Below are 16,920 nucleotides of genomic sequence, written 5' to 3'. Positions count from 1 at the left end.
CAATATCGCTATGTTTTTTTTTTTTTTAAACCTTTTTCAAGGACACGGGTGGAGAACGTTCTCCACATAAATGGGTAACGATGGGAGTATCAGCAGCACTGAATTCTGGGTAATGACAAAAGACATATAGCTTCTGTGTGAGTGGAGGGGAAGGAGCGTCTCTCTTCTCTGAATCCAGGTGGAAAACTACTGCAGTGTAACAGGTGATGAGTTCAACCCCTGCCACTCCTCCCTCTCCTCCACACATACATTAACAAACCAAACACTCCCTCCCTCTCTCCATCCATTTATTTTGGCCTTGAAGTTTTGAGTTTCAATGCAAACGAGCTGATGAACAAACATCCTGTTAACTCAGTAGGAGTGCACAACAATGGGCCCACACACACACACACACACACACACACACACTTATATAGGGTTAAATGGTGTGTGTTACAGCCTTTCCTGCCTTTAAAGTGATCAGTAAAATCTCCAAATCGATTCTGCAGCAAACAAGTACCAGTTGAATTGTGTGGATTTGATCTCGCCTTTTTGTTTCAGTAAGAATCCTAGGCATGGTTGTTATAGTAAACTAAAACTAAGATGAAAATGAGCTGTTAAAAAACATTGTCGTAAACTGAAGTAAAAGTAAAAACTAGACTTCGCGAAAAACTAAAACTGGACTAAATCTATCTTGTCTTCTTCTAAAAGTAAATTCAGGACAGAAGTAATAAAAGCATGATGGCTTTTCTCCAGATCACTGACGGATAAAAACTTCAATTCAAGTCAAGTCAAGTTTATTTATATAGCCCTTTGTCACAAGCATGTCTCAGAGGACTTCACAGAGAATGTGTCTAGCTAGGTCTAACTAAACACACTCAATGGTGAACAAAGTTATGTAGGACAAACATAGCAAACAGAAAAACACAGGTAGGCAACCCTAACCCTAACCACTACATAGCCTAACATACCTGGCACCCCAGCCTTAGACCCTAAATGCACACAAGGAAAAACTCCCAAGAAAAACCTTGGTAGGAAAACAATTGAAAGGAACAACACTGAACAGCTCTTTCAACCTTTTCATCAAATCTCAAATGAATGTAAAAAATTAACTTGCTGCTGTTTTTTTAAAACAGCAGCCGAATCAGCTCATTCATGGTGAACATCTGAGTAGAAACCTGGTGGGACATCAGAGTGAAGGCGGGTGACAGCGCTGAGTAGATGCAAGCATTCGTTAGAGGCAATATGATTTTGTATTTTTTGGCGGAAAACAAAATTCTCCATACCCACACCCAACTATAGCTACGTTTACATGCACGCAATAATCCGGCTATTGTCAAAACTCCAACAATGTTTACATGATTCTGTAAAGTGACACTTCCCCTAATAATCTGCTTTACACGTATTCACTGTCACCTATGCCCCTAGGTTTCTATTCAACATGATCTCACACAAATCCGTGAAATGAACACAATCTCTAACACGGCAATTTACGTGCTGTGGACAGACACGTATTGTGGGAAAATAACGTTTCTCAACCACGAAATGAATGACGCTCCCCCACAACGAATTGAAATACGTTCCTTTGCCACAAATTTAAAAACATTTCTCCGCCACAAATTGAATTGCGTCCCAAAGGTTGGTTAACGGGGATATTTAAGGCAAGTAAAACGACTTTGGTTAAATTTAGGTGAGTAAAACAGGTTTGGTTAAGGTTTGGGTAAAGGTTATGGTAAAGTTTAGGCAAGTAAAACAAGTTTGGTTAAGGTTAGAGAAATAGCTTGGTCATGGTTAAATAAGAAAAACGTTTGTTAAAAATTAAAGGATAAGGCTGGTGTTTTTTTAATGCATTTCTTCCCGTCAACAAATCCTATGAAAATAACAAAATCGGCAATGAATTTGTTTTGCTAACAAGTCTCGTCCATGTTGTAACATAATCAAAGTACGGTGTTTACATGGATCCTGCTTTACTCACATTATTGACTTAAGCGCATTTGGTATTTGTAATGAAATAGCGTCTCTGCGCGGAAAACTGATGCTATTTGACACATATTTGGAGTAGAAAAGGGTCTCAGTGTAGGTGTTGGAACCTGCCCAAAAAGATCAACTTCAAGCCGAGTCTACACAGAGTCGTGCTCTCCGATTGGTCGATCATGACCGCATCCGACTTTTCAACCTCCAGCTGCTCTAACACAGTGGTTCTCAACCTTTTTCATAACCAAGGACCCCTAATTTAGTCCACATTAGGGCCACGGGACCCCCCATTTGATGAGATTTTGTCTCTCGGACCCAAATCTGAGAATATTTTTATTGTCAGATATGATTTTGTCCAGAACTCCATGACTATCTGTACTGTAGGTAGAGAGAGAACAGTGAAACTATGATCAAAATAATGATTCTAAAATGACAAAATACTGAAGTTTAACAATTCATCGATTTGCTGGGGACCCCCTGGAATGCCCTCAAGGACCCCCCTGGTGGTCCCCGGACCCCACGTTGAGAACCACTGCGCTAACACATCCCATTCCTCCAGCTGCGTTGCTTTAGTCGCGTTTCTTCTTACCGGTGATTGTCGTCACATCTGCTTCCCGTTCCTTTCTTCTTCTACGTTTAGTTTTGGTGCGATATGATTTTTTTTTTTTAAAAACACTGCCACCCTGTGTTCGGGATTTCAACAACATGCTATGCTCACATCAAGACAGAAGTATAAAAACTTAAATGTAAGCACCGCTGCCTTCTTTATATTCACACTTTATATTCGTTTACGTTACGTTTGACTATAAAATGCACTTTAATCACATTGTAATCACATTTTTTGTTGTGCATGTAAATGTGGTCACTGCCATTTACAGACACACACACAAACACTGAAAACATACATGAGGGCCCACATAAACACATAAAACCTCTACTCTCTCACACACACACACACACACACACACACACACACACACACACACACACACACACACAGACGTCCTCTCCTTTCACAAACAGCACCAAAAGTGGTAAAGCACCTGTCAAACTGGTATTTCAACGGGAGAGAGAGAGAGAGAGAGAGAGAGAGGAGGAAAACACAAAGTGACGACCAGAGGAATGGATGGGTAGGAGGAGAGGAAGAGAGGGAGTGGGCGAGCGAGATAGAGGAAGGTGTGGGGGAAGAGAGAGAGAGAGAGAGAGAGAGAGGGAGACGGCCTTTAAAAAGCAGATTAAGACAAGTTACACATCTCATTCCAGAGAAAACTATCACACACACACACACACACACAGGCTGTAATACTACTATACTTACTCTGATTCACACACACACACTCCCTCACACACACACACACACACACACTGTGTTTTGGACTATGGCTTCCACCACCTCGGTCGATGTTCTCCCCACAGGCGGCAGGATCTTCACCTCCATCCCTGACCTGTTCTTCCTCCCCGAGTTTGTGAGTTTCTATTTTACTTCTTACTTCCTTCTCACATTTTCTACATCTGAGCTTCTACTTCTCTTTTTTCTGTTTGTAAGATCCCCCTTTTTTTCCCCCTTCTATCCATCCTTTCATCCTTTATTCACTCAGCAGAATCAAATGTAGACTAACATCTTTATTTGCTCTCTGTCTTTCTTCGGATCGCTCCCCTTTCTATATAAGACATTTTCCTTTTTTGTCTTTCTTTTCTTTCTATCCATCCTTCATTTACTCACTCGTATCTGCTCATATCTAGTTAGACCAACATCTTATTCCTTTCCCTCTCTCTTATCTGTGTTTTCCTTTTTCGCTCTTTCTCTTCTCTCATCCATGCATCCTTTATTCACTCAGGTCAAAGCCATTTAGATTTTGATCTTGTTCTCTTTGAGTTTTTTCTTTCTCTCTCTCTCTCTTTCTTCATCGTTGCTCCGCTCCATTGAGGCGAGTCTCTGTTTAGATAGGAATCTGTCGGAGTGACCAGCCAGCTAAGCATGAAGATAAGAAGAATCCACTGGTTTGGTCTTAAAGCCTGGAGCCGGGTTTTGATATGAGTTTTATTCCAAAATGAGATCTCCACCAGTTGAAAAAACTCACATCTGCTCTTACAAAATGACGGTTGGCAGAGAATAACAAGTTATGTCACTTTTTTTAACACTGGAAATGAAAAGATGCTGAGTGCTGTTTTAAAGTTTAGAGTTGAAATATCTTCAGCTTTCAAAGTGTCCCTCTATAACTTCCTAGACTCACTTTTCAGTACAAACCAGTGTTAGATTTTCAAAATCACGCAGTGAGATAGTTGTTATAATTATATTTATTCTGTTAAATGTACGGCTTGTTGTCCTCCTCTTAGGCTCCCACAATCCATTTAACTTTCTAGTGTTAAGTATAGTAGTTAACTTCAGTCCTTGGTTGATGCTTACTGTTGTAAAATGATTGATAGCACAAAATTAGAACTTTTATTCTACTTTTTAAAGGACAGTCGATAACTTAAAACCTGAGTTGACAAATGATTTTGCAGACTGGATCTTCTATATTTTAGAGATATTGACTGATCAAGCTCAGGTAATAATCATTTTTTCCCCCGAAAATGGATATATAGCGTTTTGGAATAGAACTTTTCATTTGTAAAACATCATACTGTATAAACAAGGTCTGAAGTTGCCAGTTGCTCAAATTCTGTGCTCTCAATCATTATGTAGTCGTAGGCATCAGCTTTCTCAAGGATTAAATTAATGAAAGTTCAGTCTGTCATTACCAAACTCTCGGGCCTGAACACCAGACCTGAACTGCTGTCTTATTGTTTTTATCCCTGGCTAAAACACATTTGTCAGTTCTTCCAGTCAAACCTGGGTCACATTGGGTTAACAACCTGATTTCTCTGTTGCTGTGTAAATCTAGCTTAAGGACACAGACTTTCCTCAGGCGAAAACATTCGTTTGTCTCTTCAGAGTTGCTCAGCAACCAGGAACCTCCCATTTCCTGCTGGTTACCTCTGTTCCTATTGGTCAGAGAGACTGTCTTTTACCTGGAGGACCGGGGTTCAAGCCTCCATCCTGCTGGGCACTGAATCCCTACCCTGACCTCTGACCTCCCTGTGGTGCGGGGCAAGAGAAAAGATAATTTCCCTACTTGAATCAATGAAGTATCTTTTTTTTTAGTATGAGTAAATACAAGCCACAGCTCTCTGTGTTTCATGAGCTTTCAGAAGAAAGAGTATCTGCTCACTACACATGGAAAACTAATGTGAAATCCGATCTGTTTCCTGTGTAGGCAGCCATGGGAAGATTAAATCTGTGCCACACAGGTGGAAAGACAGTTTGAGTCTGCAGACTGAAGTGTAAATCTAAACCATGTCAACCAGCCAGCAGCATGCGGGGCTTTTATACAGAATATCAAGGATAATGTGTTAACTCAGATATGGAAATGTACTGGGAAGTGTTTGCCAGTCTGGTTTGAGTTGGCCGTGTAAATCTAAACCATCTCAAGCAGTTGTGGAGATAAGAAGCTGGAGGCGGACAGCAGGGGGCGGAGCTTACCTTTCATGGATATGGGTGCTAGCTAAAGTTGTGATCTCTGTCTACCAACCATGTTATAGGTCTAAAAGAGCAAAAATTAAAAGTTAAAATTCACAACTATTATGCTACAGAAAACGCACCGCTGATTCCCAGTGAACTGTCAAAACCACAACATGAGCGTTTAGACGACCTGTTGTGTATTTATTTACCGATTCACATGAGGTCATGTAACAGCCTCAATATCACAGCAACAACATCAACATTTTTTGTCAAAGTCTGCCATGTTGCACCAACCCTACAAATAGATTTCATCTTTGCAAATTTGTCAAAAACTGTGTTGATAAAGGTTATAAGAGTGAATTATCGATGGAAAATAGCCTAGTGGATAATTGTTCATGATATATATACGTATATATATATATATATATTTTAGATTATTTTTTGGGAATTTTCACCTTTATTTGACAGTTGAAAGTAGACAGGACAGATTGGGAGAGAGAGAAGGATGACATGCGACAAAGGTCCCGGGTCGGATTCGAACCCAGGACTTCACTTTTATATGGTACGTGAGGTCACAGCTCTTTGAATATTGACTATTTTGGTGACTAATTTACTTTTTATTATCGACTAACTGCTATGTGTTACTTGCTGATGTTCTGAAGTGCAAACTTGGGTAAAGTAATAATGATTTTTTGTACGTTTAGCTTGCTGGGGTCACATAAAAGATGTCTGTTAATCTTAACATAATAGGATGGCTAAAATGAGTTAAGGGAGTTATTAATGGATGAGACCCCATCAAAGCTACCTTAAACACCCTTAATGTTTGACTGCTTTACTTTCTAATTTAATGTAAAATTCAGGGAGACAGGAACTTTCCATTAATATACAATAACTTATTAATTAATAACTTGTAAACCTGCACAAAAGGCATAAAAAAAATCCCTTAATTTCTAGTGTCTCCACAAATCAACCCGTGAATAAATCCCTTAAAAACCCATGAAACTAATCGTACTTTTTTAAAGCTGTGTCATTTTTAATTGATAGTTAATGGTTATGAGAAATTAAGGACATTTCAGTGATAAAATTACGGGGTTTGGTTTTTTATAGTGCTTGGTCCCTTTTGCCTGGAATGGATTGGAACGGATAATGTTTCCCAGTCTGATATAGAACAGCAGAGATAAGGCTTATGTAATATTTGCCCATACTGCGACATGTGATTGCTTAATGCAGTGTTTGAATGAGGTCATGCTGTTTTCCCAGTAATGCATCGTTGCTTCAGGTGTTTGCTCTGATCCATATCTCACATGCTGAGCACTTCATGCTTGAGGTTATTTCAACATTCGACACTATCGCATATTTGACTAATGTGGCATTTTCCCACAGAAGATTTTTAATTGAAAGTAAAAGAGTTAGTGTGAGGGAGTTGGGTTTTTTTTGTTTTGTTTTTTTCAAAGCGAGCGAGTTTGTTTTCTATCACCTGTCACAACAACACCCAGGGGTGCACATAACCATTACACACAGAAACACAATATGAAGACAGGCTGAACAGATTAAACCTGAGGAGCTTCATCCCAGAATAAAATATTGCCCATTTGAAAAAAACAACAACTTAGCATTGATATGTAGCATTTTGGAAATAAAACTCAAAAAAGTGAAAAGTGAAAAACCCACCTGTGAATTTAAAGCACATGTGCTTTTTGATATTGGTTTTTATACTCTGTGTGAATAGTTTTCACATTGTATTTTGACATGACGTGATGTATAGTGTTTTTTCCACGTGAAAATTTTTTTCATGCTTTTACATGCTTTCATCTGCCAGTACATGTGACAATATGTGTTCCACATGTGAAAACTTGCAAAGAGACATTTTCACAAGGCAAATGGGAAATGTCAAGATCACATATGAAAAGCAACATGTGTGAAACTGGCACAGATAATATACTGTATTAACTTACTGGGTTAGACACATATTTTTTCCATTATAAACATTATGACAAGCTTGACATCCTTATATATTAATAGTGATTTAAAAAGATGCCTATGTTAAATTCACACTAGGAGGAAAAATATGTCGATCATATGAAATAATGCAAGTTTAAATCTATGTGGCAGAGGAAAATCTAAATATGTGCTACAGGATGTACAGTACCTGAACTTTGTGCAGGTGTACTGCCCAAAATGTCAGGGTGTGGCACATTCTTCACATGTGGTCAGTACAGATTGAATGGTGGTTTCTGGGGTGAAAAATGCTCAGTAAATAGACCTGAATAGACTGGTGGTGTGACTTGAAACTTACTATGTTTACACAGCTGATTGAAACCTGATTTTACTGCGTTTGTGGAACAATTTATGAACCTCGGCAGGTAACTAACGTTTCTACCAGGAAACAGCGACTAGTAAATCTTGAATTTCACTGACACTCGCTACCTGCCAAATGCATGAACTCGAGTCCAGACTGATGTCACAGAAAAACGTGAAATGAACACGACATGAACAGCAAATTACGTGTTGGTGGAACATAAAGTGTTACATTTACGTTTTCCCTGCATGAAACGGTTACGTGAAGGAGACACGACTGTAAACAGGAAGTAGTGTGACACTGAAGTAGCACGGTGGCCAGTAAGGGTGTTGTGGTCAGGGTGGTGGACGGGCGTATATGTTTTTGCCTTGGATGTTGGCGACCGGGGTTCGATTCCCAGCATTTTCAAAGTACATTTCAACCTTAAGTCACACTTTAATTTATAACAAACGTTTTTCTTATTTAACCATGACCAAACCATTTCTCTAACCTTAACCAAGTCGTTTTACTTGCCTAAATTTAACCGTTAACCAACCTTTGGGACGTAATTCAATTTGTTACGGGGGGGGGGGGGGGGGGGGTGTTAAAGGAATAGTTCACCCAAAAATGAAAATCCTGTCATCATCTCCTCCCCCTCATGCCAGTTGAAACACAGGTGAAGTTTGTCCATATAACACACAGGGAGGCTGCAGCACAACTCCATAGCAGCCTTCTCCAAAACAACTGAAGTCAGTGGGGACCAGTTATTCAGAGTTCCACAAAGACCTACAGTATATTTACACCATCATTTAGTGCAAATCTTAACTACAGCTGATTGATTTGCAACAAATAATGGTGTTTAGGTCTTTCTATTCACAGTGTGATTGTTTGGCTGTTTTTGTTTTGGAGCTCTAAAGAACAGGTCCCCATTGACTTCAGTTGTTTTGGAGAAGGCTGCTACCAAGTTGTGCTGCAGCCTCCCTGTGTGTTATATGGACTAACAAATTTCACCTGTGTTTCATTTGGCACGAGGGTGAGTAGATGATGACAGAATTTTCATTTTTGGGTGAACTACTGTATTCCTTTAATGGAAACCAGGCTGTTCAGCAGTTCGGTGCACTCCGGGGCTTTTAAACATTTTCCAACTAAGACCTAAAACGAAAAACAGGCCTTTGATCCATTTTGGGTTCCAATCCCAAATCGTTTAAGAAGCTGTTCTTCTCTAGTGGACAATTCAAAACCTTCTCAGCCATGGACCTGGCTGAAAATTTAGTCTCTCACCCTGGGATCTAAGCTGATAAATACTGTTACTGTTGTTATGTAGGGACGCACCACAGGCCCGTTTCAGGTCCCAACAACACACTTTAAGAACAGACCGAGAGAAAATAGCTTACCACTTTAACACAACAGCTTAATACTACAACACTTATGTCTTGATTTCTATATTTGAGACAACTTGGCCAATCAGCGTTGGTTAGCCATAAGGCTAGGGAAGATTCATAGGAAAAAAATTATCAGTAAGTGGGCATGCAAGCAATGATATTTGGAGATGTTGATGACAAAGTACAGAGCAGTTGAAGACAAGAAAACAGTTTAAGATAAAAACATAATATTGCACCAGGCTGTATCGACCTGTAAGTTCACAGCAGAATAGAACAGAATCAGACTGAAACACAACAGGCAGTATCTACATCTATTGTCACTCTAACCATAGCAGGCTTAGTATCCGTAGTGTTTGATGTGTGGCAGTGAAGCCTGACCATTGACGAGTGTCATTTTTATATAATGAACATTTCAATGTAGCTCTTATCAGGGAACAAATGCGGGAGTTTCGTGCTCTATCAAAACGCCAGAGGCTCTTTCAACCACAATGTTTGCCGAGGGAGGAGAGAGAGAAAGCATGCATGAATATACTGTAGTTTGGCATTAGTATGTGTGCATGTAGTGTCAGTGTGCATCAGTAGAGTAGGCCTACTAGTGTGTGTGTGTGTGTGTGTCCCCCTACTTTGAAGGCCAACCCTCATTTTAGTGGTGGATAAACTTGGCTCTTTTAAGAAAGTAAGAATAAAAGACAGGTTTAGTCCGTGGTTCACTGAACTCTCAGTAGTGTCCCAGCAAAGAAGTAAATCCTAGGCTTTGGCCACCCAGGTCTCACTGACTTCATTTCAGACATTTTAGGAATAAATGCACTGCTGCTGTAAGGAAAGCCAAATCTGATTTCTGTTTACATTCATATACTAACTCGTGGTACAACCCAGCTACATTCTGAAACCTAGTAAAGTCAACTACAAATCCCATCAGCACCTGCATGCCTATCCAGGACGTTGTTTCATTAAAGGATAAGTTTGCCAATTTTCTGACCTATATACAGTATAATTTGTCTCTTATTTACCTGTAGTACTTGGACCTGCAGAAAATCAGAATCAGCTCCAGAGTCAGCTGTCAGTCAAAACAGTGAACTCTGCTGCTAGGCTCGCCTGGATCCAGACCTTTGACTCCGCCCACTCCACTGAGTCGACTGCTTCTGGTCTGGCATCGTGACATGAAACAGCGGGTTCTCGGTTGGAAAATGATCGGTCCAATGAGCACCGGGGGGGACTAACGATTAGCCAATCAGCGCCACGGGCGGGACTAACGCCGTTGTCAAGTTGTTGTCAAGCTGTGCGCCGGAACCAAGGAGAAGTAATAACAACAATGGCGACCGCTATAGACAAGATAGACACTGCTATCGAGGCTGTTCTAAATCGATTAAAAGTACCAATTACTTTGAAATCCGAAATACTTTGTTTTTACTTCGCTCCGTTATGTCAAAGATGCTCTATACTTTCTGAACCGTCTCTGGTGTTGTCATGGCTACGCATCAGTGTCGACTTAAAATGACGTTAGATTCAGGCGGATACGTCGGTCTCTAGTGATTGGTTAGGGAAAATCGAATCCCCCTCCCCCACGGAAATCGGTTAGAGTGGAGGCAATGTCAGACTGAAGATAGAGTGGAACGAGTTGACAGTTCTGTCTGATATCAGGCAACTGCTCGGCCTCTTGCTGCGAACAATGAGTCCAAACAGGGTTTGTCAAAATCTCTCCAAAAAAGACAGTCTGTACATATTTCAGTAGACAGGCAGTAGACACTGTTGTGCATGGCTAGCTTTTCACCTGAAGCAGTTTGAGACTTCACTAAAGTATGACCTCAGGCTCATGACAGTAACAGCCGACATTTTTTCACTGTAGCTGTGCAGCTAGCTAGCGTAGCTTGTTCCCTTTGCAGGAGATGGAACATTCCAGCTAGCTAAAATCCTGCCTGGTGGTGTAGCTCGGTAAATAGTTTTGGCGTTCATGTAAATAGTACTTGTAGGATTTTTAGGTGTAAATCAAAACCAGACCTTATGCAAGACAGTCAAGGAATAATACCCACTATCTATTTTGCATAAATAAAGAAATTTTAAATTAATTAGTCATCGTTCGGTCCTCCTCTCCTCTCTCCTCCTCTCTTTTCTTCTTCTCTTCTTATACCTCTTGGAGGGTTTTCCAAAATAAAGTCTATGTCAAGCTTTGTCCCGCTAAGGAGAAGTTTTTAGGGGCTGATAGAGCCAGACTGTCTCTGGTTACTCTTCTTCTGCTGAGACATCATCCTGAAGGATTTATGTGTTCTTCTGTCTCTCTGGTTTCTATGCACTGACATGTTTGAGAGTTCCCTGTATAGTTCAGGCTGTCTTGCTGCACACAAACACACTCATTCCTTTTTAAGAGACGGTTTACTCTTACTCTCTATATACACTACTTTAATACTTACTAATCTATTCACTAATTTGAATACTTAATATAGATTTGAATATGTATATTTGCTAACTTCACAGATCTTACATACTGAATTATTTTTTGTGAATTAAACCAAACAAGATGTGTTGATGCGTCCTACAGCATATTTAAAAATCAAAGCCATATCTTTTTTTATTTTGCTTATATGAAGTAACCTCCCATACACTGACAGAGGGTTGATGGAAACCTAGGGTCCTATGTTCCCAAGGTCCTATGTTCCTAGGGTCCTATGTTCCCAAGGTCCTATGTTCCCAGGGTCCTTTGTTCCCAGGGTCCTATGTTCCCAAGGTCCTATGTTCCCAGGGTCCTATGTTCCCCAGATTTATATGGCACATAATGGGAACATGACAAAGGGTCCTATGTTCCCCAGTTCTACATATGTCCTCTCCCAGGGTCCTATGTTCCCAGGGTCCTATGTTTAACCCTAACCCTAAACCCTAACTCTAACCCTAACCCTAACTAACCATATTAAGCGCATACAGAGCTGGGGAACATCTTTTTCAGGTTCCCATTATGTGCTATATAGAACGGGAATATAGGACCCTGGTAACATAGGACCTTGGGAACATAGGACCTTGGGAACATAGGAATGACTCCACGGAAACAATCAATTTTGGCTCCCTACAAGTTATATCAGAAGACTGTAGCTATCAAAAGCTTCAGCGGTATTCCAATGAAAAATCAAATCTCTCTCTCTCTCTCTCTCTCCCCCTCTCTCTCTCTTTCTCTCTCTCCCCCCCCCCCCCCCCCCTCCCTCCAGGTGTTTGGGGGCTTGGTGTGGATCCTGGTGGCGTCGACTCGTGTCATCTCAGCCAACCCTCTGGGCTGGGTGATGTTCGTCTCCGTCTTCTGCTTCGTCCTGACGACGCTCTGGTTCTTCCTCTTCCTCTGCGGAGCCAATCAGAGCGGCATCTGGCCCTCCCTGGTTAGACACGCCCCCTGCCGCTTCATTGGCTAATTGTTTAATTGGTTAACGATTTGGTTGATTGATTATCTTGTTAGTAGATTTGTTTCTGTTTTGCTGTCTTTCTTCTTCTCTTTCCATTCTTCTCCCCCTCCCTCTGTTTCTTACTCCTCTCTGTCTTCCTCCTTCTCTCTCTCTCTTTCTCTCGCCTTTCTCCCAACCTCACTCTTATTTTCTCTCTCACGTCCTTTTGCTCTTTCTCTCATTCTTTCTCTCCTTATGTCTGTCTTCCTCTTATTCCCTTTCAGCCTCTCTCTCTCCTTCATTCTCCCTTCCACTCTGTCCTGTTGGCTCCCTTCTCCCTCTCTCTCTCTCTCTCTCCTCTCCCTTCTTCTCCCTCCTCTCATTTCGTCTCTCTCTGTCTGGTTTTGGCTTCCTCTTCCTCTCTCTCTCACCCTGCCTCTTTCCTTCTTTCTAACCTTCCCTCTCTCCCTCCCTCTTTCTTTCTTTCTTTCTTTCTTTCTCTCCATCTGCCTCCTCTTCCTCCCCTTCACCATCTCTCCCATTATCTTCCTCCCTACTTTCTCTCTCTCCCTTCCTCCCTCTCTCTTCCTTTCTCTCCATCTATCTCTTCCTGGCTCTCTCCCTCTTCTTAACTTTCTCTCTCTCTCCCTTCCTTCCTCCCTCTCTTTCTCCATTCCTCTCTCTCCCTCCTTTGCTCCTTTTCTCTCGCTCCCTCCTCCTCTTTCTCGCTCTCTATCCTCTCTTTCTTCCTCTTTACCCTCCTCTGAATCTCTCCCCTCCACTCTTCCTCCATTTCTCCCTATTTCTAACTCTTCCTCCTTCTCCTCTCTCCTGTCTCCCACCATCTCTCTCCCCCTTCCTCTCCTCCATCCCTCCATCTGTCTCTCCCTCTTTCTAACTTTCTCTCTTCCTTCCTCTGTCTCTCTTTCTCTCTGTCTATCCTCTCTTCCTCCCTTTCTTCATCCTTCTCGCCCATTTCTCTCCCTCCCATCCTTCTCTCCCTCTTTCTAACTTTCTCTCACTTCCTCTCTCTTTCTCTCTCTATCTTCTCAAGTCATTCCAATTGAAGATACTTTATTGGCATGAAATAGTAAAAAATAATACAGTTTACAACACATTTTTTCTTTTTCTTTTTATGTTGTCAGTTGACAGATTTGGCTGCAGTAGTGTCACACTCCTTTTTTTTCTCCTAAAATGTATTGGAGTTTTTCATTTATTGGAAGGTTTTCAAACTATGTGCATAATGGTTTTGAATTGGCTAATTGGCATAATCCTTTCTTCCTCCTTTCCTCCCTCTTTCTAACTCCCCCCCCCCCCCCCCCCTCAGGATGTGGGTTATCACTTCATTGCGGTGGTTTTCTACCTCAGTGCGTCGGTGGCTCTGGCCTACATCACCGTGAGAGACGGCCTGCTGGTGAGCGACGCGACTCTCAAGATCTACAGACTGGAAATCTCTGCAGTGGTAGGTCACACACACACACACACACACACACACACACACATTCTCCAAACTAACCGCAAGACATCAATATCCATTACAATTTTACATATTTATTATTATTTTACCCTCATTGTTTTTATCTCTTTTGTTTCTTTTGTTTTAAATGGTTGTTGATGTGTTGTTTTTACTTCTTATAACGTTCCATTATATATCCCACACTTTGAGCTGCAAACCCTTTACTCACAGAGTAAACAGTGTTTTTTAGTAAATGAAAAGCATCATAGGTCAATACTGCTACAGCTATATACAATGCAGTTATCATTGTAATATTTCAGCATACAGAGAACATACACATATAGTAGTTTACAAGCATGAAATTATGTAAACGATGCAAACACAGCACTGAAAAGTAAATCCTTGTAAAGCAGAGTACAGTGTCATATATTTGTCAATTCAAACCGTTTCTCTAGCCATCACGTTTTCTGTAGATTTCTCCTCTACAACTACATGAGGTAGTTTTTGCCTCAGACAGAGGGAAGACAAATCTAGTATCAAAATCTGGAATTTATTGGAATAGTTTTTTTCTTGTTATCATATTTAGGACATTCAGATAAGAAATGCATCTCTGTTTCGGTTTTCAATCAGCATTCAAATCTTGTGGCAGATTTGTGATGCCTCCCTCTTTCTATCTCAAGATCATGATTGCATAATTGTTTGTGTGTGTGTGTGTGTGTCCAGGTGATGTCCTATGTGGCCACTCTTCTCTACTTCCTCCACGCCATCTTCTCTGCCATCCGGTGGAAACGGTCCTAAAACACACCGACGTCCACAAACTAACAAACAACAGAACAAGAAGACCAAAAGAGAGGGATACTGATCAAATAACAAACTTAACTGTTATTGAGCTAAACACAGAATGAATGTTGTTTTGTTTTTTTCTCATCTCACAATTTTTCAAAAGCAAAATGCTGTCACACCAAAATAACAACACACAAATGAAACCGCAAAAGAAATACCAAAAATGTCACTTCTTAATTGGTCTTGTTAGTAAAAATAGGTCTGTACATTATTACCACACAATATGCTTCTTTAAAAAGCAGACAAGAAATGGCTTGATTAGAATTGATCAAGTGGATCTGATCAGGTAGAAATGTTATTCATTTGACTGAAATAAATGCATAATTGTGGGTCTACTTTTCAATATCTACTATTTCACCCTTGAAGATGAGTCTCATAATGTATTTAAAGGAGCGGGCACAACATTAGAATATATATATATATATAAAGGTAAATATATAAGATAAATGATGAAGGGGATTAAAAAAACAATGCACTTGCACCGTAGTAAGAGGCAAATTACTGAAACAAACTAAACAGTGTGTTTTGTCATCAAGTGTTGACAGGGAGATTTAAAGCAATATTCCACTTAGCTTTAACATGGGGGTTATTTGGCTCTTGACCGCCATGAAAACCAGAATATAAACTACTCACCAAGATCAGATGCAGCTGGACGAGTTTGTAGCGTTCAGATTTTTACTTCCCATTCATTTGAATGAGCCACGAAAACAGACTGAAAACTGACATTTAACACGCTGGTGAACAGAGTCAACAACAGCAACGGACCAATCACCCCAAACTCGGTGTATTTCTTTAAATGGAAGATTCAGCATCTTTGTAAATCTGTTACTGATCAATAATCATCTTTAATTTCAAATTTCGTGCTATGGTTTTGCCACCAGCTTGAAGTAAGCATTTGTGCTAATCAAAATGGGATATTAAACCATTCCTCTAATATAGCTCGACAGTTCCGGTAATAGCAGTGCTAACAAATGCTAGCGGGAGGCTGGTACCATTCAGAAAACCTGAAGCCTTGTTCAATGTCCTAAGAGGGGTTTTTGATAATCCTGAATCTTTCCTTGAAGGGGAGATGAAGGGAGGCGGTGTGTTAGCACATTATTTCATGCATCCTCCATGTTTACTGTACACAGAAGGATGAATGTAAGGCAAAATACGTTTCTCCTTCACAACCACCACACCTCTTTTTGTTCAATTTCAACCACATTAGCCTATTTTGTTTTCTGTCTTAGCAAAGCATAACCCAGATTTGATTGACAATGAAAGCTTGGTTTTTGATGTATGGTATTTCCACGTGATTTATTGTTTGCGTTTTTATGAGAATTTCCACAACTTTCAATATGTAAATATTTGAATGATCTCACTTTACAGGTATTATTGGAATCTATGATGTGAAATAAATATATTTGATATTCAATCAACTTCATTGCTTCTGATGTTTTTTCTGGTTTCTCAGAGAGAGAGAGAGAGAGAGTAATTCTAAAAAAAAATTAAGTTATACGCAAAGGGGCAGGGTAAAGTTTAGCTTCAGCATAGTCCAAGAATGGTTTCCAAAATGATTATGATGGAGCAGAAGTATAAAGCTCAGTTTCTCTAGTTTATTCAGTTTCTGCTTCACATCTCGTATCCACAAAATTAGCTTGAATGTCAGTTTTGTTACATGTATTCTAATTGTGTATGTAGCTCATTTAAAGGGGAGTGTCTTCACCCAAAACAGCATCTATGAACATGTATATTTTGAAATGCAACTTCTGGTATGGCCTCTGGGTGCAATACAGGCTGCAGGCACTCCAAAGACAGACAAAATAAAGTGCAGAAGGGTCAAAAACTTGCAAAACCTGCAATAATACCCAGCGCTCTGGAAAACCCAATGACCCGAGTCTTTACTCTGCAGCAACAAAGAACATGGTTCAGCTGTGTGGGTTTCATTATAGCCTCTGGGCAGCAGTTTCCTCTGTGGGAAGTTTCGAAACCCCCCTCACAGTTCAGCAGCCCGGAGCTGCTGCGGGACGAGGGGGGGTGTGTCCGGTTTTGCTGTGGGACGGGCCCTCCACCACCACCACCACAGCAGAACGGGTTTGTCTGCTAACTTATCTTTCTTATAAGGATCGGTGACACCTGCCGCGGCTCCGTTAGTCGAGCGGAGA

At 40.6% G+C, this 16,920-nt stretch overlaps 1 protein-coding gene across 1 annotated transcript; it reads left to right on the top strand.

Annotated features, from left to right (window-relative positions):
• The first annotated feature begins 3,177 nt into the window (after positions 1-3,177).
• LOC139664826 (myelin and lymphocyte protein-like) lies at positions 3,178-16,151 on the top strand. The gene is made up of 4 exons (XM_071543803.1): positions 3,178-3,419; positions 12,310-12,474; positions 13,805-13,939; positions 14,657-16,151. Exons 1-4 carry the CDS (start codon positions 3,333-3,335, stop codon positions 14,729-14,731), a joined length of 462 nt encoding a protein of 153 aa, XP_071399904.1. The 5' UTR covers positions 3,178-3,332; the 3' UTR covers positions 14,732-16,151.
• The last annotated feature ends 769 nt before the right edge of the window (positions 16,152-16,920 follow it).

This window comes from Centroberyx affinis, unplaced genomic scaffold, assembly GCF_046629955.1.
Source record: "Centroberyx affinis isolate AG114_WGS23_722 - 3 ecotype Tasmania unplaced genomic scaffold, CSIRO-AGI_Caff_v1 ptg004378l_1, whole genome shotgun sequence".
NCBI classification, from domain to species: Eukaryota; Metazoa; Chordata; class Actinopteri; order Beryciformes; family Berycidae; genus Centroberyx; species Centroberyx affinis.
The sequence above is the reverse complement of the archived record's forward strand: the minus strand, read 5'-3'. Positions and strand labels throughout refer to the sequence as shown.

What these genes read in the sequence shown, in the direction of transcription:
- LOC139664826 (XM_071543803.1), top strand. Translation starts at nt 3,333, where the DNA reads ATGGCTTCCACCACCTCGGTCGATGTTCTCCCCACAGGCGGCAGGATC. An exon ending in GCGGCATCTGGCCCTCCCTG is followed by an intron (nt 12,475 to 13,804) that starts GTTAGACACGCC and finishes CCCCCCCCTCAG; the next exon opens with GATGTGGGTTATCACTTCAT. An exon ending in GACTGGAAATCTCTGCAGTG is followed by an intron (nt 13,940 to 14,656) that starts GTAGGTCACACA and finishes GTGTGTGTCCAG; the next exon opens with GTGATGTCCTATGTGGCCAC.